General features: G+C 38.3%; 2 protein-coding genes across 3 annotated transcripts; both read right to left on the reverse strand.

Moving 5' to 3' along the window:
• Positions 1–5,535: 5,535 nt before the first annotated feature.
• LOC109242906 (putative cytochrome c oxidase subunit 5b-like) lies at positions 5,536–10,860 on the reverse strand. The gene is made up of 6 exons (XM_019409780.1): positions 10,450–10,860; positions 10,196–10,278; positions 10,018–10,068; positions 6,310–6,376; positions 6,099–6,178; positions 5,536–5,849 (listed from the first exon to the last, which is right to left on the reverse strand). Exons 1-6 carry the CDS (start codon positions 10,613–10,615, stop codon positions 5,784–5,786), a joined length of 513 nt encoding a protein of 170 aa, XP_019265325.1. The 5' UTR covers positions 10,616–10,860; the 3' UTR covers positions 5,536–5,783.
• An 11,648-nt stretch (positions 10,861–22,508) lies between these two features.
• LOC109242907 ((6-4)DNA photolyase) lies at positions 22,509–27,858 on the reverse strand. 2 transcript variants are annotated; one of them, XM_019409782.1, is made up of 14 exons: positions 27,264–27,858; positions 26,404–26,475; positions 26,130–26,210; positions 25,760–25,909; positions 25,622–25,693; positions 25,402–25,488; positions 25,222–25,320; positions 25,065–25,148; positions 24,431–24,517; positions 24,248–24,319; positions 24,053–24,166; positions 23,613–23,700; positions 23,438–23,533; positions 22,509–22,899 (listed from the first exon to the last, which is right to left on the reverse strand). In XM_019409782.1, the coding sequence occupies exons 1-14, from the start codon at positions 27,606–27,608 to the stop codon at positions 22,715–22,717; spliced, it is 1,632 nt and encodes a 543-aa protein (XP_019265327.1). In that variant the 5' UTR covers positions 27,609–27,858; the 3' UTR covers positions 22,509–22,714. The 2 variants fall into 2 exon arrangements, with proteins under 2 accessions (XP_019265327.1, XP_019265326.1); XM_019409781.1 differs by having other exon boundaries at positions 25,760–25,939.
• Between the last annotated feature and the right edge of the window lie 87 nt (positions 27,859–27,945).

Here is a 27,945-nt window from a genome sequence, read left to right on the forward strand (position 1 = left end):
AAATTTCACAATTCATCATGTTTTGTATGTTCCTTCTTTTCAATACAATCTTATTTCTATTCATAAGTTGTTGGAACAATACAATGGGGTTATCTTGTTTACCAGAACACTTTGTGCTATACAGGCCCCTTCTCTGAAGATGCCTTTGGTTCTTGGTAAATTGCACGACAATCTCTACAAGCTACTTCTTCCACCTGTTGTTTCTTCTAGTGCTGCCTCCAGCTATTCTTCTAGTGCTATTTCTCATGTTTCCTTTCCTGTTAATTCTCCTGCTTGTGTTTTTCCTGAGATACAAAATGATGCAAAAAATGTAAATGTTGCTGATGCTGGTGTAACACATGTTAGTACTGATGCAAATCTGAATAATATCAATAAAATGGATGTTGTTTGGCATTATAGACTTGGACATATTCCTTTTTCTAAAATGAAACATATATATGCTTGGGTCACATTTATCCTCCAAACAATCTTTTTCTTGTCCAATATGTCCTTTAGCCAGGCAAACTAGATTACCATTCCCTGATAGTAGCATACAATCCACAAAACCTTTTCAATTGATCCATTTTGACACCTAGGGTCCATATCATTCTCCCACTTATTCTGGCTCAAAATATTTTATGACTATTGTTGATGACTATTCAAGAGCCACTTGGACACACCTTATGGGAGCCAAAAGCAATGCTTTTGACCTCCTAAAAGCTTTTATTGCTATGACTGAAACTCAATTCTAGCTGAAAGTCCAGCAAGTCAGAAGTGACAATGCTTTAGAATTGGGGTCCAATATACTTGGTTCCAAGTTCTTTTCTGAAAAAGGAATATTGCATCAGACAACATGTCCTCACACTCCACAACAAAATGGAGCTGTAGAAAGAAAACACAGGCATCTTTTGAAAACTGCTAGGGCCCTACTTTTCCAATCTGGTCTCCCTATTAGATTTTGGGGAGACTGCATACTCACAGCCACCTACTTGATTAACAGATTTCCTTCTAGTGTCTTAAACAACAAAAGCCCTTATGAGATCTGTACAATAAGCACCCCACCTACTCCAATCTTAGAGCTTTTGGATGTTTGTGCTACTCTACTGTTCCAAAACCTCATAGGGACAAACTTCAGCCTAGGGCTACTCCTTGTGTATTCATTGGTTATCCCTTTGGAAAGAAGGGTTACAAGCTGTATGACTTACAAAACAAAACATGTCTTACCTCTGGAGATGTTGTATTTCATGAACATATTTTTCCCTTTGTCAAGTCTGGATCTTCTCCCTATTATGTCAAATTTGCCTTTTTCTACTTGCTTTGATCATTCTGTTCCACACATNGGATCAACGGATGATAGAGCAACAAAACGAAGAATCGAGTAGGCATATTACGCACTGTTCAGTAAAAGGCACATAACATTTTGCTCAGAACTCCATTTGGGCTTCACAATATTTCACACTTCAAGTGTAGACCAGCTTGCTGACATGTTTACTAAGCCCTTGGGAGGTGCTCTTCATCACTTGCATCTTCGCAAGTTAGGAGTTATCTCACCCTCCAACTTGCCGGGGGGTGTTGAGATACAAGAAGAAAGTGATGTTACTTAGTTAGTTTTAATTGGGCTGTTACTTAGTTTTGGGTCATTTTTCTCTACATGTCATATTGAGCCTAGATTGTAGTTATTTATATCTGTATGTAGTGGACCAGCCCAATACATTTTGTACAGAAGGGGATTATATTTTGTAACAGACGGTTGATTTTTTGATTCTCTCTCTAATGGAAAATATCTAGAAGTTTCCTCCTTTCTTCCTCTCTATTACTCTTTCTTCGATCTCATCGTTAATGGAGTTTTATCAAAGCCAAAGTTAATTCATACTATCCTAGTATGTTGTTTGCTACAACAAACATAAAAAATGGTACTTAATTAAATAATGAGTACTCCACATTCATAAATCATACTCCTTAAAAATTTTAAACAATAATCCCAACTTAAAGTGTTTCAGTTTCTTCAGAAAGATAGAAAGAACTTCAAAAATTTGGATGCTTCCTAGTGTTAACTACAATCTCTTCATCTTTGGGATGTGTCCTGTAGCGGTGGCGAAGTCAGAATTCGCGAAGGTGNGTTTGTGCTACTCTACTGTTCCAAAACCTCATAGGGACAAACTTCAGCCTAGGGCTACTCCTTGTGTATTCATTGGTTATCCCTTTGGAAAGAAGGGCTACAAGCTGTATGACTTACAAAATAAAACATGTCTTACCTCTAGAGATGTTGTATTTCATGAACATGTTTTTCCCTTTGTCAAGTCTGGATCTTCTTCCCCTATTATGTCAAATTTGCCTTTTTCTACTTGCTTTAATCATTCTGTTCCACAACATTCTTCAATGTATCGTGATTTATTTTTCCCTATTTCATCAGATCCTTCTTCTTCTTCTAATCCATCTCTTTCTACTTCTGAATTTCCTTCTCACAATGATCCTTCTGCTTCCCCTAGTCTCCCACTTCCTCTTCACTCTGAATCTAATTCTCCTCATCTCTTCTCTGAATCTGATTTTCCATCTTTAAGGAGGTCCTCTAGACCTCACAATCCTCCCTCCTATTTGCAGAATTATGTTTGTAACTTGCCAACTTCTAGCTCCAGATCTGCTAATTCAACAGTTATGTATACTTCTAGTGAACATGTTTTTGAGCCTAATCTTACTCTCAGGCAGCAGCTAACCCTGAGTGGCAGGCTGCTATGAGAAAGGAGTTTGAGGCATTGGAGACTAATGGTACTTGGGATATAGTTGAGTTACCCAAAGGCAAAAGGCCAATTGGCTGCAAATGGGTATACAAAATTAAGTACAAAGCTGATGGGAATATAGAAAGATATAAAGCTAGGCTTGTAATTAGAGGTGATACACAGGTTGAGGGAATAGATTTTCATGAAACTTTCTCTCCGGTGGTCAAACTTTCCACTGTTAAAGCTTTAATTGTTGTCACTGTTAAAAGACACTGGTCACTATTTCAATTAGATGTTAATAACGCTTTTTTGCATGGGGATTTAGATGAGGAAGTTTATATGAAAATTCTACCTGGTCTTTCTGTTTCCAATGCATCTGCTGATTCTGTTTCCCACAATTTGGTATGTCGATTGAAAAAATCTTTATATGGTCTACGCCAAGCTTCAAGGCAATGGTATGCAAAATTGTCCCAGTCCTTGGCATCTAGACGTTATTCACATTCATTCAATGATTATTCACTTTTTATGAAGGGTTCTGGTGATAACCTGGTACTCTTAGTTGTCTATGTTGACGGTATTATCATCACTGGGACAGATATGGTTGAAATTGATGCTGTAAAACATTTTCTTCATGATCAATTTAAGATTAAAGATCTAGGCCATCTTAACTACTTCTTGGGTATTGAAGTTCTGTACTCAAAGCATGGGGTGTTGTTACATCAGAAGAAATTTGTGAAAGATCTTCTCAAGGAGTTCCATTCTTTTGATTGCTCATCAGTTGTATCCCCCCTTGAAATGCATGACAAGTTACTGGCTGATCAGGGTGATCCTCTGCCTAATCCTGAGACTTATAGGTTCTTGGTGGGTAAGCTCAATTTTCTGACCCATACAAGACCTGATATTTGCTTTGCAGTCCAGCACTTGAGCCAATTCATGCAAAGGCCTTGCTCCCTCATATGCAAGCTGCCTTGCGACTGCTCAGGTATCTTAAGGGTACTCTTGATTTTGGGATTTTCTACAACAATTCTCCTGATCTTTCTCTTAGTGTATAATGTGATAGTGATTGGGGTTCATGCCCAGATAGTAGGAAGTCCATCAGTGGGTTCTGCATCTTGTTAGGGGGTTGTTTAATTGGTTGGAAATCCAAGAAACAATCTGTCGTTTCTTTATCATCTGCTGAAGCTGAATATAGATCCATGAGTAAGGCCACTGCTGAAATAACTTGGGTTTGCCGACTTTTATCTAATTTTGGTGTTGTTTCTTCTTCTCCTGTTACTTTGTTTTATGATAACCAGGCTGCCATCCATATTGCCAAGAACCCCGTCTTTCATGAACGCACCAAGCACATTGAACTGGATTGTCATTTTGTTCGCACAAAGCTGAATGAAGGATTGCTTCAGTTGCTTCACACTTCAAGTGTAGACCAGCTTGCTGACATGTTTACTAAGCCCTTGGGAGGTGCTCTTCATCACTTGCATCTTCGCAAGTTAGGAGTTATCTCACCCTCCAACTTGCCGGGGGGTGTTGAGATACAAGAAGAAAGTGATGTTACTTAGTTAGTTTTAATTGGGCTGTTACTTAGTTTTGGGTCATTTTTCTCTACATGTCATATTGAGCCTAGATTGTAGTTATTTATATCTGTATGTAGTGGACCAGCCCAATACATTTTGTACAGAAGGGGATTATATTTTGTAACAGACGGTTGATTTTTTGATTCTCTCTCTAATGGAAAATATCTAGAAGTTTCCTCCTTTCTTCCTCTCTATTACTCTTTCTTCGATCTCATCGTTAATGGAGTTTTATCAAAGCCAAAGTTAATTCATACTATCCTAGTATGTTGTTTGCTACAACAAACATAAAAAATGGTACTTAATTAAATAATGAGTACTCCACATTCATAAATCATACTCCTTAAAAATTTTAAACAATAATCCCAACTTAAAGTGTTTCAGTTTCTTCAGAAAGATAGAAAGAACTTCAAAATTTGGATGCTTCCTAGTGTTAACTACAATCTCTTCATCTTTGGGATGTGTCCCTGTAGCGGTGGCGAAGTCAGAAATTTCGCGAAGGGTGTTCAAAATTTAATATACACATATAAAAGATAATATTTGACCTATATACACAATATAAATTTCTATATATACAATAGAATTTTTCGATGAAGGGTGTTTGATTGACCACCCTTCAATATATGTTTTTACGCCACCGCCTTGTAGAAAAATTCAATATTGTAATGGTGGTGCCTGACCAACTTGCATGCATCTAAACCATTTCAACGGACACCTGCTACCTCTCACTATTATAAATATTAAGATAACTATGTCAATCAAAGCTTGGTCCTAATTTCAAAGGTCGTAATTTCATTATAGGAGCTCCTCATCTACCTCCGCTTTTATTATTAAGAGAAATACTAATCACGTACAGAGAGACGAGACCAGATTGATTAAATCTAGAATATAGAAGTTGAAGCATTATTGAAATCATCTTTAATCCGACAAAAGGTAATTAAAGACCTCTGCATCTTATCTACTCTTTAAGATCTACAACAAATAGTTGGCGATGAAAATCAGACGGCACACGTTCACTTCCATTCCCAACTACAAGTAGAATGAACATTCAACAATTCAAAACAGCACTACTCTTTGATATTTCATCGGGACTTATTAGTTATTACCAGCAAGTTGTAAGCGAACAGAGTAGACACGCTCATCTTTGTAACTCTCCAATTTCCGATAACGTTAATTGGTATTCCAAAAGTGTAAGAGACAATAGTGAAGCGACCTCATCAGTCTCAAGTCAGAGGAACTTCAGCGTAAGCACTTTGACTAAACACAAAAAATAACCATTATAAAAGATGTAATCTGTAGCCATTGATTATTGAACTGTGCATTTGAAGAAACTGGGTCTAGATTTCCAGTAGACCAAGCCATGTCTAGTGTATAAAATATTAAAGCAAAAAATATTCAACTTCACAGCTGCCACAGCAGCAACAATAAGAACAATTATCCAGTAAAGGCAAGGAAAGAACACAGAATTTTGAGTCACATCGTCTTAACCAAATTTATTCCGGCAAAAATTGTAAGAGACTTAGTGATGACCCTCGTCATCACTGCCATGTCCATCAGGAGGTCCTCCAGGTCCAACCACTTCCAACTGCAATAGAAGAAACCACTCCAGTATGAGAATAAGTACTTCACTAATGCATTTTTTTGACATATACAACAGCAAGGACAACTTCACATCTACAAACTTCCCTAACAGCCTCCAAATTAACCTAAATTTAGAAAAACTGGGAGTATGGGTTCACGTCTAGCTATTCTTCAACAGCCTACAAATTAACCTAGATTTAGTCAATAACATATCATACAGCTAACTCTGAGTTAAAGGCTATTCTGTACTTACTTCAAAATACTGTGAGCATACTGGGCATTCATGTGGCTTGCCCTTCTCAAGCCAGAACCAAACAACATCATGCTCATCTTCTGTAAAATTAGAAAAAGAAAACACGGGGGGACATTAATACAAACCAACTTAATAGACTGAAGACAACTGGCTAGAACAATGAATGTCTGATGGAGACACTATCAACTAATAATATATAATGGAGACTTGCCTCCTTCACCTCCCGGGCATCCAACAATTCTTCTGTCATAGTAAGATTTGACAACAGCTGGTGCTTCCTATAATACAACATATAGAATGATTTGATCAGGCTCGTATGCATCAAATTTGTAATAGAACTGATAACAAATAAGCAATCACAGAAACTAGATTTATTTAAAGAGTTGTAACTAGCAATTCATCATTAGGAGATAAACAATAGTGTGTACCAAGGTCAAAAAGAAACACAGAATTGAAGAGAAGATTACTGATCACATGAAAAAAAAATCGGCCAGTGGAGACTTAATAATTTGTTATATTAGTGATCTAAACCACCCGAAACAAGTTAAAATACTAAGATTAAATTAAGTTGCACATTCACAGTACTTAGATACACATAAGTACACTTCTTTTCATTGGCAGAGAATTACAAGATAATATTTTAAAGAGAAAAGAAGACGTCAATACTAATCAACTGCATTGATGAACGTTTACCAAAGAGACCATATGTTATATAAATGTACAAGTTAATTACAGAAGCAGATAAGACTGCTTTTTTAACAGCATTTCAAAGAGCATCAAAATATATGCTATGACCTGAACTACATCAATATTTGAAAGGAAATGGCCTCCATCATATAAGTGATAAGACCACCATTAGTTCAATGATCATCAAATGAGCAACAAACAAACCATTAAGCAACTGACTATACTCCACAGAATGAGCTAAAGAAGAATAGGCCCCAACAACTCAGAATTTCCATACTATGATATGGTGAAGTAACTAGGCACACAGTACACATCAAATTAAACAGGACGAAACTAGAACCTCATACATATTTACTCGTATCATATTCACAACGCATTTTCATAGAGTAAACCAAAAGCTTGAATTATGAAGAAACATTCTAGAAAGTATGAGGTCGCTTGGTTCAGACGCTACTTATAAGGGAATTATATAGCCCAGATTGTTTATGTGGTAAACGATAATGAAGGGAATGTTATACGAAGAATAATAATGTAGAGATTATTATGTAGTGAATAATAATATAGAGAATGTTAAGTAGGGTTTACCTACTTTAGCGGCATTTTCGTCTTAAAATTCTTTTATCTTTGTATTACTAATTATTGTATTCTTATTCCACTTTTATTCCTGTATAAAATAATACATAAAGTCCCGTATAACTCAGTGTAGGTACTATTTAATACGGCCAACCAATACCGCAGACCCAAAGATGATTATTTTATCTTATACAGACAACCAACCGCCACATTAGTTAGGAGGGGATAATCTTTTTCTAATCCCACCAACCAGATATTGGATTATTTTATGCAGGATTTTGTGTTGAGATTATTTTGTTAATCCCTCCAATTAAACGACTCTAGAGGTTTTAGGACAACTAGAAATAAGAACTGCAGGTTCAGCCCCATAAAATAATGAGATTGAAATAAGATTAAACAAGACCATGGTGCCCAAGTACAGACAATTGAGATATCTAGGCTCAGTATTCCACGAGAATGCTATGATACATATAAAATTAAAGTAGGATCTCTCAAAATGATAAGTGCTGCAAAAGTACTATAAATATAAAGATGCCTGCCAAAGTAAAAGGGTAGTGTGTTATAAAACGAGTATGAAACCAGCAATATCATAAAAGAGAGTTGAACTTATCCACAAGAAGGAAGTGTGCCTCACTCAAGATAATCTTTGCAAAAGGAGTATTCCCATAGTTAATAGATGCTACATGTGCCAGCAGGATTTTGAAACAAACAGACATCTATTTTTGCATTGTCCAGTTGCTACGGATATTTGGAATATGTTCCTTTCAGTTTTAGCACTCAATTGGGTGATGCCAGAGAGTATTGAAGATGCTTATAGTAGCTGGAGTCTATGGAAAGTTGGTAAATCCATGAGCAAGATCTGGAAAATGATTCCTGGATGTATTTTTTGGGCTATTTGGACAGAAAGGAATAGAAGATGTTTTGAGGGTTTAGCAACTCCAAATTACTCCTTGAAAGCTAATTGTATAGTTTTGTTATATAGCTAGAGTAACCTCTCCCCTATAAGCTCCTCCGAATTATTTTTGGATTTTTTTAGCTCCCTAACACTAGCATAGGACCATCTGTACAGAGCTAACATATCATCTTTTGTATTAGCACCTGGGCAGTGCTCTTTTGCATCTTCTTGATGCTTTTTATAATATTTCTTACTTCATCAAAAACAAACTTATCCACAAGAAGATTGTTAAAAATTTCAGATGTTGACATGGCCGTACAGTCATTTAAGATGAGATAAGGTTAATAAATGATTACATTGCACAGCAGGTATAAATGACACACACAGAATAAAATAAGTGAATGTTGCATATGATGATATGACATCTATATACACCAATCCTTAGGTGCGACACTATGATTTTGAGGTGTTAAAAGAGAAAGAGGTAGACCTAAAATCAATGGAGAAGGTTATCAAAATGGTCTACAATCTCTTGACTAGCATAGCGCATAACAGAACACGATAAACAGAACATAATGGTAGCAAAAGATCCATAACCAATAATAATTCCTTAGTCATGTTACACTAATGTTAGATTTGGTGCTAGGGGACTTTTTCATTGTTAGTGTAAAGATAAGTGTAAAATTTAGAGAACCTTTAGGTTTGGAGAACCCTTAATTTGCTATTCATTAGGTATCCTTATTAACTCGTCCCAATTGAGGAAACATTTATAGAAGGTTCATATAACTGACTCAATTAGTTTGGATTTAGGCATAGTTATTGTAATTCAAAACAAAGTTCACTAAGTTGTTGAAGCATGAAAAGGAAGGACCAGAAGGGATAAGGTCCTTTTTCCCTATTACATTAGGAATTGCAAATGGGGGGACTTTGCAGTTCCCGCTAATCTTTTTTAAAGCCTATCAACTTAAACTGAGAAGAGAGGTAAATCTCATTTACTTCTCTTGCACTCGTACAACCAACATGAATGGAAGTAAAAATAGTAAAATCAAGCATCCATCATACCACTTTCTCTTCTTAGTCCTCCCCTTCGTTGAAGGACACACATATTATGACTAGGAAGGAAGTGTGAAAAAGCAACATTGATCCAGCCCCCCCCCCCCCCCTCCGCCCTAATTCTTTTGGATAAAGGATACAGACGCCGTAAAGTTCAGTAAATAATGGGCCACCCTCTACCTTTCTCTTCTTAAACAAACTTAGTTTACCAGTAGAATTCAAAATTGTGACGAGTGCTTATAACACATCCCTTGTTGGGTTACATTTTATATTGAATTTGAACCAAAGCCCTGGGGCTAGATTGATCCAGGTTGTCTTTAGCTTAGTAAAACTCAATAATCCTTCTGGAGCAGTAGTTTCAAACTAAAACACATTCTCAGCATCAGATGTTAATATAAGAGAATAAACAGTAGGCTGCTCATTTTTATCTTCTTTGCTTTTGTCTTAAATTGGATTATCAGAAGAACCATAAACTCACAAGAAAACCTAAAAACAAGGGCTATTTCCAACATTTCCTACTCTAAATGCATGTTACCCATGTTAATAAGAGAACAATGAATTATGCCATATAATCATTATGCATCAGACGAGAATAACTAATCTGGATATAAGATAAAACAATTTTATTGATCAACAATACATTGCGACAAAAGCAACAAGCAATAACGAGTGTGTATTAGCACCAATCAGTAGTTGAAAATCCACACTGACCTTTGTACCAAAAGGACCCTCAGGAAAGTTAATGTCAAGAAGCTCTCTTCCCTAAAGCACACATCAAATGTAAATTTCAGTCACACGTAGTAACATCTATCAAAGACAATTGAATTAATATACCTAAATATCTCGGCTAAAAATGCTATAAATATGTAGAACATGGTAGATAACTCACTTGGAGTTCAGCTTCAAGCTCTTCGCGCTCATGGCCAGTTGCAATCGGCATTACATCCTCCACACTCTTCTTAACAACATTCTCTGTTCCAGACAACAAATCCAGCAAATTACATAAGGCACGTATATTAATCAATCAATCCATTAAGTATCCTCTATATCCATTCGACTTTATTTAAACACATAATTTTGTGTAAAAATGCGTGAGATCTGATGAAATCAGGGTTCAGAGTAGAGAGAAGTGTGAAAGTATACCGGATGCGGTAGTGAATTGGCGAGAGAAGGACGTGACCGATGACCGGAACGCCGCCGGAGACGGAGAAGAAGAAATCGACGTGGCGGCGAAGGCGGTTGGATTGGACTTAGGAGTGGATCGAATTAGGCGTAGGGTACGGAGCTGCGAAGAGAGTTTTCTCCACATAGTGTGTGTTCTTTCGTCAGGTCAGCCCCTTTTGCGTCTGCAGATCGAGAGACGAGAGCTTTTCTTTTCTTATCACTCTCTTTGTTTCGCTTCTGTTGTCTCCACAACTTTTTTGGAAAAGAAAATGGCAAATAAGGGTGGCACTGGCCGAAGGGCGACGGCTTCGGCCAAGGTTGACTCGCTCGTGCGAGAATTTCTCCCACGTGTCTATGATTTTTCTCTTTTTTCTTTAACTTTTTTGTAATCATATGGTTAAAATAAACGGAAAAGGGTCAAATATGCCCTTAGACTATTGAAAAAGGTTTAATATTACCCTCTGTTATACTATCAGTCCAAATATATCCCTAACGCCATACTATCGGTCCAAATATATCCCTGACATCATGAAAGTGGTACAAACCTACCCTTCCTCCGTTAACTGCCTTCCCTATGAACACATTTTATTGCTACCTCACCATTTCACCCTGTTTGCAGCTACCAAGTTCAATTACTTTGAAGTTCTATCATTATTTTGAAGACTTCACTGCCTCTACTTCCTCTTGCTTTTCAAAATACCTGTTGCTTCTCCGGCCGATACTGGAATTATACGTACCTTTCACTTGACCTTACAATTTTGTGTTTTGTTTTGCTTTTCCTTGTGTTGTCGCTGAATCTGTAAGACATATTTAGGGAAAATTTAGTAGCACTTTTATTTTAATATAAAACATAAAGAGAGAAAAAATGGTAGCCTTCCAGAAATGTGGTTGAAGAGAAAGAAACAAAAATGTTAAATTTACTCTCGTGTCTAGGTTGTTTTTCTTTCTTACCATGGTCAATTTTAAAACTTTAAACTAGTTTGTCTGTATCTTTGCTTAGTTTGTTATATAAAACAAAATGTATTTTTGTCTGTATAAGCATTAATTTTGAATAGCAAAATCAGAATTTTCTCGGTTCACATTGCTTCATATTATCTTTAGTTGTTAGCATTTCGTTTGATATAGTTTGTTTGTATATCTATGATCTGTGATTTTTTTTTCAAATGAACGGGAAAGAAAGGTTGTGGGGAAGGGATGAAAATGGGAGTATAATGTTGAGGTGGCAATGAAATGTTGCAATAGGGAGGCAGCTAACGGAGGAAGGGTAGGTTTGTACCACTTTTATGATGTCAGGGATATATTTGGACCGATAGTATGACGTTAGAGATATTTTTGGACTGATAGTATAACGGAGGGCAATATTAGACCTTTTTCAATAGTATAGGAGTGTATTTGACCCTTTTCCGTAAAATAAAACACTCTTTTATGGATATTAAAATTCAAAACATACTGATATGATAATTAAACTTTTTTGTTGAAAATATATATATCTACTAATAGTTTATAGGATTGGGATCAAGAGATTCAATTTGACTTAATGGTATAGCCCAAAGAAGGAAATAGGAGTATCAATTATTGAGCATTTATGGGAGTGAAAGCTAAACGAGTATAATTCGGATGAAACATGCTACACTTCATATAGGGATATAAAACGTAAATTCTTCCACAAAATAGAAGACGAAAAAGAGCTGGACTTATTCTCTGCTTAAAGTGGCATTAAGCAAAGATATATAGCGGTGTCCAGGCCTCGTTTGTGCGAACATCGACTAATTCCACGGGATACTTGCCACCTCCTACCAGTAACATATACGATATAATTCTATCTACCAGAGGTATGCCCCTTTCTCAATAATGTTAACTGATATTAGGCTATATAGATGATATTTACACCTTAATATTGCCATGCTTTATTGTTGTTTTATAGGCAAATTGCCAACAAAATGCTCTAAATGGTATTCTTTTGTTTCACAGGGAATATTCTAAGTGGGGAAGCACCACGGAGTGTTTTGGAGGCAATAATGTGAAGAAAAACGCCCACTCAAGAAGTACCCGAGCACAAAGAAGCAAGAAAATGGACTGAGCAAATTCCACCGCGACCGCGGTGGATCCGCAGCAGATCAAGCGTCGAGGCAGAATGCTCAACGTGCACCGCGGTCGATCCACGGACTTGCCGCGACCGCGGTGCACTGTTCACTCGCCAGGAATTTGGGGACCAAAGTGTAAATTCGAAAAAACTTGTTCCAAACCCTTATAAGCTTTAGAAACTCGCCCAAGATTGGTTTAAGCTTGTTTTTAGACTACTTTGGAGGCAAGAACACGGGTAACAAGAGTAACAAAACATTAGAATTCTTCTATCTTCTTTTGATTATTTTCAATTACCCGTTATAAATAATTTAGTAGTTTTATCTTGTTTTGTCATGAGTAGCTAATTTCCTAGTATCGGGTGTTGATGGAACCTATTGAAGGATGAACTTCTTGTTATGTTAATATAGTTTGCCAGTTTAATCTCTATTTGTTCAACTATGTGCTTGTTGTAGTTAATTGACAGGATCCTCAATTAGATGTGCCTATTTAGTGTGCATAACTCGGGAGAGAGTGCATATTTAGGTAATTGTTGAACAACATCACTCCCAAAGTATATGAGGGATCAATAACTGAGGGTTTAAAGGCGGGATTAGGGATAACGAAGCCTTGGGTGCAATCTAAAGTGAGCTGCAATAAATAAAGTCAGCTAGCGTAACTCGGGAGAGTGCGTCTAGTAAATTGTCGTGATTACTCGGGAGAGATTTACGGTAATAAGAGTGCTCATGATTGATAGAGAATATTTGGTGAATCTATGTGAAATATAACCGGAAGGGATTCCATCAATAGGGGAAATCATAACCTTAGAACCTTCTCTTAATTGTTTACAACTTAATCATAGTTAGTTTTCAGTTGCTTATTTACATTCATTCTTAGTTAGTAGAAACATCTTCAATTGTTATTCAAATGTTTGGGAAGTTGATTCCGTAGAATTTAGTAATTCCAACAAGAGTAATTGATAGGTTAATTCCTTGTGGGTTCGACTCTGGGCTAAATACTCAGATTATATTTGCAACGTCCGCGTGTCCTTTTATTAAGGCATAGTTGGGCGTGATCAAATTTTGGCGCCGTTGCCGGGGAATTAACGGTGTTATCAATTACAATTGAAAGAAATACAGAAATTTCTTAGTGTAGTCAGTTTTCTCTATACCCAATCTATACATTGAAATTTTAACGTTTGTTGACTTGGTTGTACAGGTGCATGCCTAGAAACTCAACGAGAACTGGTGAAGTATTCGAAGCTTTATCTGATCCCGAGAAAGTTTTTAAGGCCTTGAACCGGGCCAACCGGAAAAGCAAACAGTAACAAATAATTGAACAAATCAAACCGAACATGGGAGATCACGAAGAAAACCCACCGGTACCTCTTGTGCCAGAGGCTGCTCTCTATGACTGGGCACAACCCACAGCTGAAAATCTGGCCACAGCGATTGTAGTCCCGCAGATACAGGCTGAATCATTCCAAATCACGAATAACATGATGCACTTGTTGCAAAACAAGGGACTATTTTCGGGGTCACAAGTCGAAGATCCTCAACAGCACTTGAAGAATTTCCTGTCAATCTGCAAAACCCAAAGGCAGCCCAACGTAACTCCAGAAGCAATCAAGTTGTTATTGTTTCCATTCTCAGTGACAAGAGCTGCCCAGACCTGGCTAAACTCACTCCCCATAAATTCCATAACAACTTGGGAGGAGTTAGTCAAGCAATTCCATAACAAGTTCCACCCACCCAACAAGACTGCTCAACAAATTGATGAAATTTTAAGTTTTAAACAGAGACCAATGGAGACACTGCATGAAACATGGGAACGCTTCAAAGGGATGCTGGTTATATGTCCGCACCATGGTATTCCAGATCTGATGTTGGGACAACGGTTTTACATGGGATAGTCAGATAGCGTGAAGAACATAGTTGATGCTTCAGCTGGTGGAGCATTTTTGAGCAAAACATGGAGAGAAGGCCAGAGTCTGCTTGACAAGATGGCACAGAATTCGGGATGGACAACCAGGAATGCACCTATCACCCTAGTGGTTCACTCAGTGCCCTTAGATCCATCCANGATATTAGGTAGCCCTATCACCAAGTCTTTAGAGATTAATTTGTTGAGCTGATTTAGATTTGCATGACCAAGTCTTTTGTGCCACAAGAGGGGATCATTAACCAACACACTTAAACAAGTGAGTTCATTTTCTGAAAGAGTGGACAAATCTACAATGTAAATATTGTTAACTCTTTTTACCTGCAAAACAATCTTGTCAGTGATAAGGTTAATCACAAAGCATTTGGTGGAGGTAAAAGCCACAAGGTTACCTCTGTCACACAATTGTGACACACTTATTAGGCTATATTTCAAGCCATCTATCAGGTAGACATTCTCTATGGAATGAGAATCTGTTTTGCCTACCTTTCCAACCCCAATGACCTCACCTTTCTTCCCATTTCCAAAGGAGACATTACCTCCTTTGAAGTCCTCAAGTGAAAGGAACTGGTTCTTGCTTCCTGTCATATGCTTTGAGCAGCCACTATCAATGTACCATATTAGGCTGCTCCCCTTCACTTGAACCCGCAAAAGGAAATCAGGGGTTAGTCTTAGGAACCCAAACTAGTTTAGGTCCCTTTCTATAGGCAAAAGGGTAAATCAGATTCTTTTTAGCCCAACCTGGCAGCCTATTTTTCCCTTGAACAAATTCTTTGTTCTTTTGACTAGCCTTTTCTTTTGCAATACATTCACTTTTATAGTGACCAGTTTTACCACAGTGTGTGCAAATTTTGTTCTCAAGAAGTGTGAGGTACTTGCTTTGGGATCCCACTTAGGTGCAGGGGTCCCGTAGCCAAGTCCTCTCTTGTTGCTACTATGGTGTTCGTGTATCCATGAAAGTGCATCAAAGGACCTATTCCATTTACAGGTTCTGTCTAGCTCGTGCTTAACCTTGTTTAGATCCTCCTTAAAGACTCTTATTTGCTCATCTCTTTTGTACAACTCATCTTTCATTTTTCCTGCATTTTCTTCTAAAGTGAGTTGTGTGTGATCAACTTTCTTTTTACCTGTTCCTAATTTCAGTTTTAGATTTTCAGATCTTAGCTCTAGGACAGTGGTGTTAAGTTCATGGACCTGGTTCTTTAACTCAGCATTTTTACTATCACTTTCACTAGCCCTAAGTTCCAGATTTTTGCACTTAGCTTTCAAAATCACACTCCTTAGACAACTGTTTGTTTTCATTGTTTAGATCCTCAGATTCATCAATAAAATCCAGGAGTAACTCAGATAGCCTTTCTTTAGACAAAAATTTAATCTTGTCTTTGAGATGAATTATACTTACCTCAGATTCCTCATCGGATTCTCCAATTGCCATAAGTGCTTGTTCATCTCCATCTTCATCCTCTCAGTCCTCATTTGAGCTTTTTCCCCAGGCAGCAACCATAGCCTTTGTTGATCCTTTTTTCTTCTTGGGTTGAACCTGTTCCTTCTTCCTGTTCCTTCGTTCAGCTCTTTCCTTCTTCCGTTCAATTTCCCATTGAGGGCAATTTTTGATGCGGTGATCAGTCTTCCCACACTTGTAACAACCCTCATTGGTCTGTTTCTCAGGAGCTCTTGTCTTGTTGAAGATTGTACCTCTTGAAGAACCCTTTCCTCTCATCAGGTACTTTTTGAAATCTCTAGTGATCATAGCCATCTCATCATCTTCCAGATCTAAACCTTCAGCAATTCTGAGAGCTAAGCTTCTCTCCTTCTTGGGGGTATCCATCTTCATGGTTTGCCTTCTCATTTCATAAGCAGTCAGATTTCCAATCAGTTCATCCAGTCCGAGAGTAGCAATATTCTTGGATTCCTGAATAGCAGTGATTTTGCTTTCCCATGTGACTGGCAGAACCCTTGTCAGAATTTTCTCAACCTTGTCTTCTTCAAGAATAACCCTTCCAAGAGACTTAAGCTCATTTGTCAGTGTAGTGAACCTAGTATACATCTCCTGGATAGTTTCTCCTTCCTTCATAGTAAAATTCTCATATTGAGAATACAGTAGTGTTCTTCTTAATCTTTTCACTTGAGGTGTTCCTTCATGGGCCACTTGCAAGGTGTCCCATATCTCCTTAGCAGTAGTACAACTTTGGATCCTACTGTATTCATCTGGACCTAGTCCACACACAAGCCATTTCTTGGCCTTGGCATTTTTCTCCCACTTCCTCAGGTCTTCAGCAGTACAGTCAGCCCTTGTCTTTGGCACATCATATCCTTCAGCATTCTTCTTTGTGGTTGCTAGGGGACCATCAGTGACTATGTCCCAGAGTTCATAGTCTTCCCCTATGATGTGATCTCTCATCCTGTTCTTCCACCAAGAATAGTACTGACCATTGAAAAGTGGAGGCCTAGCAGTGGATTGCCCTTCCCAGTTCCCAGGTGGTGCACTCATGTTGATCTTCTCCTAAGGTGTTAGCCTCTTCAAGGATAACCTGCTCTGATACCAATTGATGTTCTAAACGTCAATACCACACAAGAGGGGGGGGGGTGATTTGTGTGGTACCCAATTTTCGCTCTAGAAGAACCTGGTTCTTCTAGGTGTACTTACTACTACTGTTTGCGGAATTAAGAGTACATAAAATAAAGAACACAGAGATTTTTACGTGGAAAACACTTGGCTCAAAAGGTGAAAAAACCACGACCTACTACTAAGTAGGATTTTCCCAAACTTCCACTAAAATCACTGAGCCAAAACAGCATTTACAAAACTCTTGTAAACCTAAGGATTAAACTCTAATCCCAGTGTGGCACACAACCTCAACTGTTGCGACACCTTCAAGTTAGCCTATAACTTGAATACTCAAAGTACCTATTAAAATTGCTTCTACAAAAGCTGGAAAGGTACAACTTTAAACCGCCTACTACAATTGAACTAGAATAAGAATAAACACAATGGAATTGGTTCCTCTATCTTGTCCAAGTAGCTTCAGGAATGCACACTTGAATCTCACATAAATTGCTTGCAAAATTGCCTCGCTCTTTTTCTCTCAATTTAGTTTCACTTCTGCGTTTGTGCAATGCCTGTAAAAGAGAACAATCACTGTTATTTAATGAGTTAGTAATCAGAGTTTGATTGAGACGCAATTACTGATCTTCCATCGAAGTTGAGTCCTTGAACAATACAAACTCCAACCCTATCCTTTATCCGGATTGTGTCCTCTTCCCATGAGGATACTTTCTTTCCTCATCCAATATGCAACCTTTTCGATCAGTTTAGGAGATATTGCTACTTTATCCTTGAGACTTATCTCATTCACGTGTATCTCACATGTATAGGCTGATAAACACTGTGTCTCACATGATGGACCTAGTCCATGACTGAGTTCATTTGTCATTTTTCAAAACTTCACTTGAACTTGGGCCAACAGGTATGCTACTCACCTCTCCCCTCTCTTTTCTTTTTGTATTTTGTTATAGTATATGCTCGCCTAGTGTTTGTTATGTTGTAGTAATTTTCAGTAGATTGTAGCTAGTTTTCTTCTTGTTTTTCTTTTGAAATTCGTTTTTTGTAGACTTGTTGGTGAAGGGGCTGTGTGTATAATGTGGTGGAAAGGTGTATGTTGTGGGTGTTGAATGAAGTGTTGTGGGGTGGGATGGTGTACTGGAGTTTTTGATTTGGGGGAGGAATTGACGTGTCCATGAGGGCTATATGTGTTAGGATAGTGCCTTGCCCACAAGGTGTTTGGGAAATTGCCCTAATGGAGTTATAAGGGCTAATGTGACATGGTTGTGGTGAAGTCTGAGTAACCACCCATAGTCACACATTTCACACACTCACTAATAGGCGTTTCTCTGTTTGCCAGGTAAAATGAGTTCATCTAGGAAGAGACGCAACACCGGATCCTCCGCGAGTGGACCAGGAAGCTCCTCGAGAGCTAGGAGCCAAGCCAGTGCGCCCCAGTTTGACAGCACTAGGTTTGTATCCAAACCGGCGGAGGACAGGTACAATGCAAAGGCAGCTAAGAAATTGCTACATGAGGTGCATATTGACCGGGCAACCTTAGAGGTGGAGTGCCCGAATATCTTCAATGAGTTGAGGAGGTGTCAGCTGGACATCTTCTTCGAGGTACCGGAGGAGGCCAATGTTCAGATGGTGAGGGAGTTCTATGCAAACTTGCCGGAACATGAGCATGGGTTTGTTACTGTGCGCAATACCCGGGTAAATGCCTCCCTCGAGACCATCCGCCGGGTGTATCGCCTCCCAGTATTCACGGGAGAGATGGATGCTTATATAGCTTATCATCGCCCGAAGGTTCAATGGGCACCAATTCTTGATGTCATCTATATCCCTGACAAGTCGTTTATATAGATAAAGCATCTAATAACATTGAACTCACAGTCTCTTAATTGGGAGGCGAAGTGCTGGCTCACCATTATCAACACCCGCTTTCTACCCTCCAGCAACACGATTGATGTCAATGGGCCACGAACAGCGGCTATCTACTGTCTTATGACACACCAAAATTTTGATGTCGCTCGGCTCATCCACGATGAGATGTTCATTCGCTCCCCTGAGATACTCAAAGGCTTTTACTTCCCTTCTCTGGTCACCAAACTGTGCCGTCTGGCTAGAGACCCTGCGAACCTTAGAGTTGACGGGAAATTACCCCTGAAATCCCCGTTCCTGGCTAGAAAAATTGGAATTGGAAGAGAGTCGGTGGTGAATGTTGATGAATCAGATGATGAATCTGATGATGATGATGCTGAGGCAGCTGAGGTCCCACCACCTCCAAGAGTGGAAGAGGCAGGCCCATCACAGCCCCGCCGGAGCACCCGCATGACAGCTTTGGAGCAGGAGATGGCTGGGTTGCGTACCTCAGTCACTAATTTGGGTGCCCGTGTAGACGCGGTGGCTGACATGCAGGTGAAGTCAGAGAAGAAATTCTTAGGATGGCTGAGAGCTCTGGGTCGTGCTTGCAATGTGAACCCAGACACTGTCTCCGATCAGGAGTGATCTTTCAGGGGAGTTCCTTTACCTCACTGTTCTTTAAATTTTTATGCCATGAGGACATGTCTACATTTTAAGTGTAGGGTGGGGGATACTTTAGTGTATGTATGTATTTGTAACAATTGACCGTTTGATTTTGTTTTTGTTGCTTTGCTTTGCTTGTTTTTGGTGTTTTGAGTAATAGTTCATTAGGTAAGTTAAAGTAGGCAAGTGACTTGTCCCAACAACGGAACTCTTTCGGCGGGGTTCTTGAGGGACTAAGTCGAGAAAAAAAAAAGGAATATGGAGACTCTTCCTGATGACGGATCCTTTAGACAACTTTCTTGAGGGAAGTAAGTCTAGAGAAAAGACAAAAAAAAGATTTTTTTTGTTATTTTTAGGTAGTGTAGTAACGCCCCCTTGGTTTTTCTTTGGGCCATCTTTTCCAAGGGTTTAGCTTGAACCGGGTGTAGGTAGTTTTTGTTTATTTTGTTTTTCTTGTAGTTAGGACTAATGGGCTACGAGCTAAAATGGAAGGAGAAACCCTTAGCGTGGATACACCTGAATACAATAGACACTAGAGTGTAACGCTTAGTCTCAGTGGTTGATTCTTGCTGAAGTGCCTTAAATTGCATGTTTGTCACTGACTTGAATACTCAGAAGAGAATGTCTTGATAAGCCAATCTGGAATGAGTCATATGCCATGTGGGTGCGAGTTTTACTGTATTCCATGATTCACATTTGATGCCTAGAACTTGCCCTGTGTGTTTGCAAAGCGAAATAGTAGTTTCATTCAGTTCTAGAAGTGATATAGGCATTTCTTTGTTGAGCCAGACATATAAAGTAAACCCACCTGAATGTAATACATCTTAGTTAACCCCATCGAGCCTATGAGCCTGATTCTTTGGCAACCACATTGCGAACCTTACCCAATTGTTTGAATAGCCTGTTGTTTGAACCCTTTTACCTCCCATAAGCACTTGAATGGCATTGAAATTATGCAAAAGCAAAAGTGTGGGGTGGTGGTTTGATTTTTGAGTGGAACCATTGAAATAGAGAAAATGTGCAGAATTTTGAAGGGTATAAGAATAAGAACCACAGGAAAAAAAAATGATGAGTAAAATGTAGTAATCAATAAGTGGTGGTTTGTTACAATTGCACCTAATGGATGGGGATGTTTTAAATAGAAAGTGGTGGAGTGTTTGGTTGGCATAAGTATGGTTTTAAAGGTTAATGTAATTGTATTAAAAGTGCTTAGGGAGGTTAGTCATTATATCCAAATATATCCTACCCGTCCCTTAGCCTACATTACAACCAAGTGAAGTCCTATTGATCTTAAACTGAGGGGGCTCGATTAGTAGAGTATTACACTACGGGCAAGCCTATGGTGCATCTTTGTGGCATGTGAATGTTCTTTTGGAGAGTGAGAGAATTTTGTCCATCTGAGTTCCTAATTGTTTTAATCATATTAAGTGTGGAACTACTCTCTTGTGTGATGTGAAGGCCATATGATTCACAAAGGAAGGGTAAGTCTTGACTCTTGTATAGAGTAGTTTGAGTAAGTACGAATGCTGCGTGGTACGAGAGATTCGACTTTTGAGGTAAAGGTTGCTCACTACTAGGTGCAACTTTGGTAAATTGTTCAAGGTGTGAGTCGTTAAGGGAAAAGCTTAGGGAAGGAACTTTGATAGAGTATGGTGGATTGCTAGAGGACTAGCAATGATTTAAGTGTGGGGTGTTGATATTAGACTATATAGATAATATTTACACCTTAATATTGCCATGCTTTATTGTTGTTTTATAGGCAAATTGCCAACAAAATGCTATAAATGGTGTTCTTTTGTTTCACAGGGAATATTCTAAGTGAGGAAGCACCACGGAGTGTTTTGGAGGCAATAATGTGAAGAAAAACGCCCACTCAGAAGTACCCGAGCACAAAGAAGCAAGAAAATGGACTGAGTAAATTCCACCGCGACCGCGGTGGAACCGCAGTGGAACCGCGGTGGAACCGCGACAGATCAAGCGTCGAGGCAGAATGCTCAGCGTGCACCGCGGTCGAGCCGCGGTCTTGCCGCGACCGCGGTGCACTGTTCACTCGCTAGGAATTTGGGGACCAAAGTGTAAATTCGGAAAAACTTGCTCCAAACCCTTATAAGCTTTAGAAACTCGCCCAAGATTGGTTTAAGCTTGTTTTTAGACTACTTTGGGGCAAGAACACGGGTGACAAGAGTAACAAAACATTAGAATTCTTCTATCTTCTTTTGATTATTTTCAATTACCCGTTATAAATAATTTAGTAGTTTTATCTTCTTTTGTCATGAGTAGCTAATTTCCTAGTATCGGGTGTTGATGGAACCTATTGAAGGATGAACTTCCTGTTATGTTAATATAGTTTGCCGGTTTAATCTCTATTTGTTCAACTATGTGCTTGTTGTAGTTAATTGACAGGATCCTCAATTAGATGTGCCTATTTAGTGTGCATAACTCGGGAGAGAGTGCATATTTAGGTAATTATTGAACAACATCACTCCTAAAGTATATCAGGGATCAATAACTGAGGGTTTGAAGGCGGGATTAGGGATAACGAAGCCTTGGGTGCAAACTAAAGTGAGCTGCAATAAATAAAGTCAGCTAGCGTAACTCGGGAGAGTGCATCTAGTAAATTGTCGTGATTACTCCGGAGAGATTTACGGTAATAAGAGTGATCATGATTGATAAAGAATATTTGGTGAATCTATGTGAAATATAACCGGAAGGGATTCCATCAATAGGGGAAATCATAACCTTAGAACCTTCTCTTAATTGTTTACAACTTAATCATAGTTAGTTTTCAGTTGCTTATTTACATTCATTCTTAGTTAGTAGAAATATCTTCAATTGTTATTCAAACGTTTGGGAAGGTTATTCCGTAGAATTTAGTAATTCCAACAATAGTAATTGATAGGTTAATTCCTTGTGGGTTCGACTCTGGGCTAAATACTCAGATTATATTTGCAACGTCCGCGTGTCCTTTTATTAAGGCATAATTGGACGTGATCATTAACTATAATCTCCTGGCATATAGAAGATACAAAGGATTCCTACATTTGAACACACTTGGAATCATTTTTATGGAGTGTAATTGAAGGAGAATGTTTCCTTTGTAGTTCCTATAATTGCTGGTGCACCTTGCTGCAAATCTCGTAGAAACCTGACTATGGCTTGGATGATGCAATCTTAGCAAATTAACTTCTGTTTCTTCTTCCTGGAAATGGAATCCACAATTGTAGATTCATTGTCGTACTTTCTTCTTAACTTGTTCAAGTCTTCCTCACTGACCCGGCCATTCAGCTTTTTGTTCAATTCATACGCTTCACCAAGTCTCATCCGACATTCTTTGCTTGCAGAATCATGGGAAACAACTAGAACAAATGAAACACTGAATCAATATATGCATAGTTACATATTTTACCACTCATTCCTACAAAGTGAACTATAGATCTATCGATTAGGAAATGTAACTATAGTTGCTTCAAGCGGGTAAAATATGACATAGCAGGGAGACAGGAAATCAAGAATAAATACCAGAATGAGCAAAATCCATCACAAAAACTAGCTAGGACTAAAAAAATTCAAGATCTAGAAACCAAAAGTCTATGAGAATTCAATTTCATTATATGCAAGATGATGCCGAAATAACCATGAGTGAATCAGTTACTATAATGTGGAACTTTGGGATACAGTGTTGTTTTAGGCATGTTTGAATTACCAAAATGAAAGAAATAATAGTCCAATCTATGTTGCTGAATCAAAATGCATGTGCATCCTTCTGAAAAAAATAAACTGTGTACCATATGAAAGAGCATATGATTCCACACAATATAAATATAATGGGCGTCGAACATAACAAGTTTGAATGTCAGATGGATAGCCCGACTGCAAGAAGCAGAAATAACTGACCTGGGTTTGGATAATCTAAGCCAATGATGCATCTTGCTTTACGCTGGACGCTTAAGGGAGCAGTCCAAGGCTCATATATGTACTCCTTTGGCATATCTGTCATTGAATTTAGAGTTGCCAATAAGAGAGACAAAAGGAGAAGGAATTGCAGCATAAGAAAATCAGTTCAACGTACCCTTTAAAACAGGGAGAAAATGCCTGATGTAGTTCCCGGCAGGATCATATTTCTTCCCAAATGAGGTTGGTGAATAAATTCGATGGTACTGAAAAGTAGATAACCCCAATGGTCAGAATATTTGAGGTCATCCAGGACAACTGGTCGAGAAAACTATGCACTTCCTAGGATAAACACTTAGGATCGCCTGATTAAATTTACTCAACATTAAGAACCACCTGATTCTTTTTAAAGTCTTATACTGGAACAAATAAAAGACCAGTATATCATTCAACTGCTTAATTTCGTATAATGTGATCTTTGGGATAACAATATTCTCAACATAGTGAATCTAATTGATGCATTTTTGTGACCAATGGTAAAAAATATTAAAACACCAGCGCAAATGTAGAAAAGCAATCCTCATAAACAACATATATGATTCACCAAATAGCATGCACCTGGTAGAAAAACGAAGAGCATGATAGCCATAACCAGTTTCCGTTGTTGATTGCCCAATCAGAGTCAATAAGCAGTCTATCGAAAACATCACGCCCTTTCTCCCAATGCACAAACTATCAACACAACACTAACTAGTAAAAAAGGAAGAAATTATTCAAAAAATTAACTTTTACCCTAGAGTTGAACTGATTTACCAGATCCCCACGAGTTAAAAAGCAAGCAACACTGTGTCGAGCAAGATGGTGCATCCAACCACATTTCCGGAGCTGAAACATTGAGAACAAAGATCAGATAGACTGACGATATCAAATCAGACAAAGAACCTCCAATAAGTATCTCTCAAGTATACACAAAATAGCAAGGTCCAGCGATCTAACCTGGGCCATTATGGCATCAATCCAAGGAAAACCGGTTCTGGAATCTCTCCAAGCAGCAAGCAGTTCATCATCATTCTTCCAAGGGATCTGTTGGAAGGTAGACAATTATATATACATATTCCCACTATAGTTTAACAAGGAAAACTCAGGCCAGAATGAGACAAGTCAAGTATAGTAAAACATCAATTACTACAACATTAGAAATTGTTTATGAAATTGAAACAATAACTAAAAGATTCGGTGAACAGACCAATATATAAACCAATAACCAAATAAATTTCATCAACAAAATCATCAAGCTTCCACTTTCCATAAGAAAGGTAGAACACATAAGTACCAAAGAATAAGCTCAGTCATCGTCAAAGTACTCTTGAAAGCACAATAGAATTTTATAGATGCTGTTGTAATTATAGATAAGGGACCAAACTAAGAGCGAAACAAAAAATGGAGAAGGCAACATCCTAGAGATAGTTCACTCTTAAACTTCAGAGACTGAATCATTAAATCAGAAAAAACAAGAACATAGAAATTCACATGATAGGAACCTAGCATTATATAGAGGAATATGCAACAGCACAAAAAAACGGATATGAGGAACATGCACCAAGTCAAAGAAAAAGATTGCTGTCATCACCTGCTTGCATATTCTGTTACCCTTCATCTGATCAAAATTAGGAGTCCCGAAGGAAACTGTGTAGAAAAAGTCACGCCATAACAACTGCAGTAGTTGATGAAATTGTAAGTTACTTGGGCGTATAAGAGCTCTGAACACGAAACAACAGGCAATCTACCTGTCCAAGAAGAGAAACAGGCGGAGATGTATGTTTTTTTACGCTTTTCTGAATGTCCTGAATGCACTGGTAGAAATACCTGGAAGAGAGACAACCAAACTTCGAAAGGAATGTGAGGGTAAGAGATTAGAATATTTCAGAATAGCAAGTACTAATTCTATTAGCCTGTGTCCAGCTCACCTTTAAGTAAGGTGATAAAACTGTTGTAGCTGGTTTCATAAATGCAGATGGATCACCCTTGGGTTTCTCAAAATTTGCCACCCATTCCTGCAGCAGGAAATAAGTAGTTCCATTGTATTAGCAAATTGGTACAAAAGCCAAGGAGAATACATAAAACAACGGAGAGATTTGAGCTATCTATTGCATAAGGCTAAATTATGTATGCTAAACATTGAGACACCTTGTTTGCAATTGATTCTCTCAATCTCTTCAGTGCTTCTGATTCTCCACCTTTAAAAGGAGTCCATTCGTCCTGCAAACAGAATTTGTTATATGATGTACACCAAAAGGACTTCACCAAAAATCCCGTAATACATACCTCGTTTAAATCTTCATAACCAAGTTCTTTGACAGTTGGAACTCCTGACACCGCAAAATTTCCAGTATTTCCAATAGGAGGAAGAGAAGATATTGTTGTTGCAAGAGGGGTTGATGCCCAAGATGGTTGCCCAGCCAGTTTAAGGAAAGACTGATAAGTCAGAGGTGGGGATCCCCCATTCTTTGTAGAGAATCAAATAAAATTGATCAATATGGAATATAGACCTAATGTCATTCCACACTAATTGCTTTCTTCAACAAGAAAACAGAAGACCACCCTTTTCTCCATAAACGTCTTTTCCCAGAAAATAAGCAAACCGGTCCTCTGAGATTTCTGAAGCTAGTTTTTAACTCATATGTTGTGTACATACCTTATTTATTATATCAGCAGGATTGTAGAGGGTGTGACTCACAGGAGAGAAAATCTCTACACCAGCTACAGAAGCGTGGTTCTGTGGAGCAAAAGTAAATGTTCTTTAGCCAAGAACCAAATCATTCATTATGTGACCAAAAAGCTTCTAATTTAAAACTTATGTAACCCACCAAGAAACACCATTTGGGATCTGACTAAGCTTGCCTTTAGGAAATCTGACTAAGCTTGCCTTTAGGAAATTAAACCTTTCCTCAATTGGAAAGAAATTTTACCTTGACTTTTACATCCAAAGCTTGATAGTAGGGCTCCGTGTCGTACTCAAAGCAAAGGTTTCCTATGCTCCACTGAAAGTTATGCAAAGATTATACAAATCAATGGCTAGTAAAAGTACTGGTGCTCCAACGAAGAAAAATATGCTTACAAAGTTACATTGGTACAATGCAATTTGAAAGAGGAAACAAACCCCCTGAAAGGAACCAGTGTCTTTCGTAGCGTATAGCGCGGATTCAATCAACAGTTTTTTACTCTAGTTTCAACGTTTCATGGTTCTCCAAGACATCAAAGCATACACATAACTGACTTTCTTAAGTAATATAGATCAATTGTATAACTAAACAATGGAGTATAAGTAGATCTATTGAATTAGCCATAGCTGAATGGATCAAAGTGCTTAAAAAGAACAACTGTGTAACTGGAAAAGTAAAAGATATAAAATTATAAGTTGATCTAAACTGTCATGTCCAGACTTATGATGTAAAACTTCGACAGATAAACATCTCTTAAATTTCGATCCATAAATGACTACTCCAACGCTTAGCAATCAGCATGCAAACCACTGACAACACACTTTCATCAAATATAGACCCAGAATCACATGGCAAGAACACACTTTGGTAACTCAAAAAAGTCAGAGAAATCACTTCTCTTTTTCACTTCTCTTAATTAACTTATTTTCCATGTGTTGGTAACTAATTTAACTATTAACTTTTACGTATGTGCTTCACCTGGACAATCATGCCCATATCCTAGACTAAAACAGTTAACTTGCTCGACACTTAGCAAACAATAATTAACTTCCAACTTAAACAGAGTTAAAAACCCTAGAAGTAGGAGCTAGGGAATTGATTGGTACCTCCTTCAAGCAGCGAATCAAGACCTCGCCCGGGTCACCCTTGAGCACCAATAAGCGTGAACCAAGCTTCTTGAGACTCAAGTCAAGATCAACTAGGCTTTCAAGCAAGAACTGGATCCGGTTCAACCCGGATTTGGAAGAACCGGGAGAGAATGCAGTCGGGTCGGGCTCCATGTAGTGTGGATCAATCACGAAAACCGGGTATAGAAACTTCGACCCTTTAGCTGCGTACTCCAGAGCTGGATTATCATGGAGTCTCAATCCCTTCCTGAACCACATCAAAGAGTTCGACCCAGAAGCCATGTTTGAGATAAAGTTGCTTGAAAACAGAGACGAATTCAGCATTTAAATTATAATTGAGCGTACATTTGCCGTCTCGAATTGAACTTATATTTATGTTACATATTATGAAACACTAATTTAACTTTATGTTTTAGGTAGTGTTTAATGGACAAAGATGGGTGATCTTTATTTAAACGGTTAACGAGTTTCCCGCCATAAATGGGTTCTGGTACTTTTACAAGAAGGGTGTTAACTAACGTGAGCCGGGTGCTATGTATTGGCGAAATGGCGAGCATTTGTTCATTTTTCATGAGGATGTTAGGGCCAGTACGCAACAAGCGTAAGTTAACATAGAACAGGGAAACATTGGCTGTGAAGATGCCACGTCGTTTGTTGGTAG

Source organism: Nicotiana attenuata, unplaced genomic scaffold (genome assembly GCF_001879085.1).
Source record: "Nicotiana attenuata strain UT unplaced genomic scaffold, NIATTr2, whole genome shotgun sequence".
NCBI lineage: Eukaryota > Viridiplantae > Streptophyta > Magnoliopsida > Solanales > Solanaceae > Nicotiana > Nicotiana attenuata.